Source organism: Phalaenopsis equestris, unplaced genomic scaffold (genome assembly GCF_001263595.1).
Source record: "Phalaenopsis equestris unplaced genomic scaffold, ASM126359v1 Scaffold001069, whole genome shotgun sequence".
NCBI lineage: Eukaryota > Viridiplantae > Streptophyta > Magnoliopsida > Asparagales > Orchidaceae > Phalaenopsis > Phalaenopsis equestris.
In genome coordinates, this window is record NW_018165508.1 from 21627 (window position 1) to 26304 (window position 4678).

A 4678-nucleotide genomic window follows, 5' to 3' on the forward strand; every position below is an offset into this window, starting at 1 on the left:
CCTCTACTCACAATTCCATGGTTATTATCTCATGCATTGACCACATCAAATTGCCCGGCTTGTACCATGGCTTCTAGCTAGTAGTAGTGGTGCCTGAGATGCATTTCCACATAATAAAGCACACACATTGCGTTCCACTAGTTCTTGATTTCACCAACTTTACAAAAATGTTGAAATTCAAACTTTAAATAAATTTTAAAGATTTAATTTAACTTCCTAGCTTGTGCGTTTATCGTAAATGAGACAATTTTATTCTAGTATAATAAAATGATATTAAACAATTAAGTTGCAATAATAAACTACTTCAAGGAGGATAGGTATAATTTTATAAAAAAATTAATGGATATATTTTAATAAACTTTATATCCTCAAAATGGACCATCATGCTAACAAGTCGAGGCTAATTCGAAGTATAGGAATATTATTTTGGATCCCATGGTGGCTCATCTCGTGAAGGACACCCTATCTTTCTTTAACATTTTTGCCCCTCAAGTCTCTTGATTCTCCCGTAGCACCATTTTGTGGAGTGAGCAAAGCCCCTCTACTCACAATTCCACCGTTATTATCTCATGCATTGACCACATCAAATTGGCCGGCTTGAACCATGGCTACTAGCTAGTAGTAGTAGTGCCTGAGATGCATTTCCACATAATAAAGCAAACATATTGTGTTCCACTAGTTCTTGATTTTACTAACTTTACAAAAATGTTGAAATTCAAACTTTAAATAAATTTTAGGGTCCGTTTGGAATTTGGGGCGGTGGCATTTTGAAAACGCACCTGGCCTGTTTGGGTAAACCGCATTTTGGCAGCTTATGCATTTTCAAAACGCCCAAAACAGCATTTTCACACCGCACATATCTAGATGCGGTGGGAACTTTCTGACAGCGGTCTGACTTTTCAAAAAAATAAAAATTTTTAATAGTAATCGCACCTAACTTATCAGCAGATTATTCAATAAACTGCAGCTGCCCTAATCAAACCCTTAAAGATTTAATTTAACTCCTTAGCTTGTGCGCTTATCGTAAATGAGACAATTTTATTTAATTTCCCAACAAGTAGTATAATAAAATGACATTAAACAATTAAGTTGAAATAATAAAGAACTACTTCAAGGAGAATAGGTATAATTTTATAAAAAAAATTAATGGATATATCTTAATAAACTTTATATCCTCAAAATGAACCCTCATAGGCTAACAAGTCGAGGCTAATTCATCCTTGACTTGTTATCTCAACTTTTGTACCATTTATGAGTTGAGCTCAAAAGAACTCATAAATCACCATGACTCAATTCCACCAATAGGCTCCCAAAATGGTGCTTATAATAAAGTTCTCTCTTCGAACACAGACTACAGCTTGGCAGGAGCCGAGAACGATATTGCCTCAACCAGTGTTACTAAACTTTAGATCAAAGGCTAGCAACAATAATATAGGAAAGCCTGGCATTGATGGCTAGGATGGGAAAGTTTACTAACATGGCCGCATGATTTTTTCCAATATTTGAGAACTTTATTCTTTTGGGGAAACGTAGGCTCAAAGTGATATTCAGAACTTCTGCTCAACATTCCCATAAAAAGAGAACCTTGCTGGAAAGATGATTTTCCACCAAGCTCGCTGACAGCAAAAAATTCTAACATGCGCGCATATTTTAAGCGAAAAAAATGAACAAAAGATCCTTTAAAGAGAACGGTGATCCACATTGTGCATGCCTTGTACTTTGTAGTAATCTTTAACCAAAAAATTGGAAAGCTAAAAATGTAAAAGGTTGAAAAATGGACAAACCATATATTACCACTTGCGATTTCTGGACTACAATAACAGATCCAAAGTCTCAAAAAACTCCACAACTAATTCACTCAAGTTTTCTGCACCCTTCTGCACGCACAACTTGGGCAAATTGTGACTTGAGCAGACTCACATACCAAAATTACTACACAGCCCATAATGCTAAAAGGGCATCTCATCTGGAGGCATAGCTCTGAGAAACAAGCCTATGTCCGCCACCATTATGCCAAACCCCTAGGACAGGTACCCTATTAGAGTCATCTGTGCTGTGTTCCCCACTGATTCTTCTAGGGTTCCCATCGGCATTACCCTCGTCTAAAGGTAATATATGAAACTTTAACTTGCGATTTCTCCTGCCAAATTCACCACCTGAGTTATCGGTAATAGTTTTTCTTTGGCTGCTTGAATCATCTACAATCATAGAGCCTGTGGTGTTATGCTCTCTGGTTGAGGAAAGTTGGACTTTTGCAGTGTAATAGCCATCTTTCGACAAGACCTCCATTTCCTTGAAAGAATGATCACTTGTCTGCAGCTCTCTACCATTGTCTAAATTGTTATCAGCCAATGAATCTTTAGGAGCGGTTTCAACAGCTTTGCCCTTTCCCTTTCGCCTCTTCTCAACCTTATGTGTTCCAGCCGTCCTACCGCTGTTGTTTTCTAGCACACCAATATGGCATACATTTGCATTGTAAGCGTCAATCAGTTCCTGTTGCTTCTTAGAATCAGGACAGAGCCGAGCCAAATCAAGAACAAGATGTGAAAGGCCAAACTGCTCAACATAAGAGAGATATTCCCAAGAATCTATACGGTCCTGGCGATATTCAGTAGAAATGATTTTAAATGCAGCATATTTTTCCTCATCCATTCCCAGGCCTGAACGAATACTTTCTACCAAAGACTTGTTTGCTATCTGAACATTCTGCACATGTTGCAAGGATTCATTGCTAGAGGACAATTCCCCGTTTAAATTGACAGAAGAAATGATACTGGATGGAGGATTATTTGGAGGACAACTGATGCTTGGGTTAGGAGCTGATGCAGAAAGCCTTGCTCTATTCAAGCTATGTGAATTCCATACAGAGCTGATAGGAATAGAGGTTGCAAATCCATTTCCTCTTAATATTGGAACCTGGGGACTAGCAGAACTTACTGGTGGAAATACCTGGTTTGCTGTAATCCCAGTTATAAAATTTGAATTTGATGTTACAGGACTTTGACTTCGTGTCTGTGGCCTCATCTCCAAAGAACTTCCTGAAATGGGGTAACCATGTTCATGATCTTGTGAAGCTTTCGGTCGAGCAGAGTGCACAACTTTGCTATGTAGCTTAAGACGAGCTGCAATAGTATTTGCAGCTAATCCCTCTGCCACAGGTGCTATCATTGGTTTAATGCTGTCTTTCGCTCCTGGAAGAGGAGGAAATGATGCTTCAACAAGTCGGGCAGAGATCCCTTGATTAAGAGCCTGAGCATACCTGGAAGTTGGCTCAGGCGGCACAAAATTAGAGAGGGGAGGAAAAGAAATTTCTTCTACAGCAGGAGCACTTCCAAAACTCTGGGTGTTGTTTGCATCCGACATTGAAGATAGTTCTTCAGGGTGTGAACTGACAGCTAGCGATTCCATGGTACTTGTGATCATATCAGATTGATTAGTTTCTCCAATGTCACTATGTATTCTACCACTAACAGAAGATGACTCGTGCAAACTCCCATCCGCAGCTGCCATCTCTGAACTACCTTGGATGGTTAACTGACTTGGGTCCAGATGAAAACCACGCCGCCTTCCTCGTTGTTGATGTTCTTCAGCACTACCTCGGTATCTGAAGCTAACAGGTATCTGCATAAAGATCATGGTTATCCACAGACAGATTACAAGCAATCTAAAATATAGAACTAGCAAATAAGAGCCCATGAAATCCATTTCCAAGAGAACAATCAGAGCAACAAACAAATATGCTAAAAAGACAAAAACACTTAATTACCTGAAGAGCAGCATTCCTTTTGGAGCGAGACAAGCCACTATGTTCGATAGTATTATGCCTCTGCCAATAAATATAAAAATAAATAATGAATACCACGTCTTATAAATCATATGTGCATCCTAAAGTAGAAATTTATATTCAAAATAGAACATTCAGTATGTAAGCACCTTCATCTCAACTTCAGATTGAAAGACAACAAATTTCTTTGCGAGACATGCTTCATGTTCACATAAAAAATGCACTTGTCGGAAATGCTCCTGTCGTTAGAGAAATGTAAAGAGTGATAAAAAAAAAGAAAACAAAAGTCGAAAAAAAATGTAGAAGCACAACAATGCATTACAAATAACTGCAGCTTCTACACGTGCAGTGCAAGCAAGGAAGCACAAAGAATAAGAGTTCTTCATTTTAAATGCTGCTTGAATTTCTTCATGAACAAGAATGGTGTACTGCTATCATAATATAATTAGAATAAACTGGAAGAGAACTAGCATACCTCCAAGTCATCGTAGTTCCTATAGTAGTCATATTGACCAGGGTGTTGCCTGCATATAAAGGCAATGTTAGAACTATCTCTAGCATATTTCATAAAAATTTCAGTAAAAAGCATTTCCTTTCACCATATTCAGGCATACCTTTGGCAAATGTGGCATGTATAATGTTCTGTAGACATGTGCATGTAAAGTTCAGTATCCCCATAAAAAGGGTTTCTACAGAATTCACATATGGGATGCCCTGTGAAGCCGCCACGTTCACTCTCATTTCCATCAGCTTTCGAATCACCGCTACTATTGTGTTGCCTCAGCTGTGATCTATTGTAAAGCTTTTGCTCAGAAATAAATACCTGAACAGTAAAAAGAAAGATAAATGTATAAGGTACTGCATAAATACATATATATATATATACATATATAT

General features: G+C 38.1%; 1 protein-coding gene across 1 annotated transcript in view; it reads right to left on the reverse strand.

Moving 5' to 3' along the window:
- Positions 1–1190: 1190 nt before the first annotated feature.
- LOC110032946 overlaps positions 1191–4678 on the reverse strand; it is a 15467-nt gene continuing 11979 nt past the window's right edge. The window contains exons 3-7 of the mRNA XM_020736741.1: positions 4399–4607; positions 4260–4308; positions 3934–4023; positions 3767–3826; positions 1191–3621 (exon numbers count right to left, since the gene is read on the reverse strand). Coding sequence (XP_020592400.1) covers positions 1963–3621; positions 3767–3826; positions 3934–4023; positions 4260–4308; positions 4399–4607 — 2067 coding nt within the window. The 3' untranslated portion in view covers positions 1191–1962. The remainder of the gene's footprint in view (positions 3622–3766; positions 3827–3933; positions 4024–4259; positions 4309–4398; positions 4608–4678) is intronic.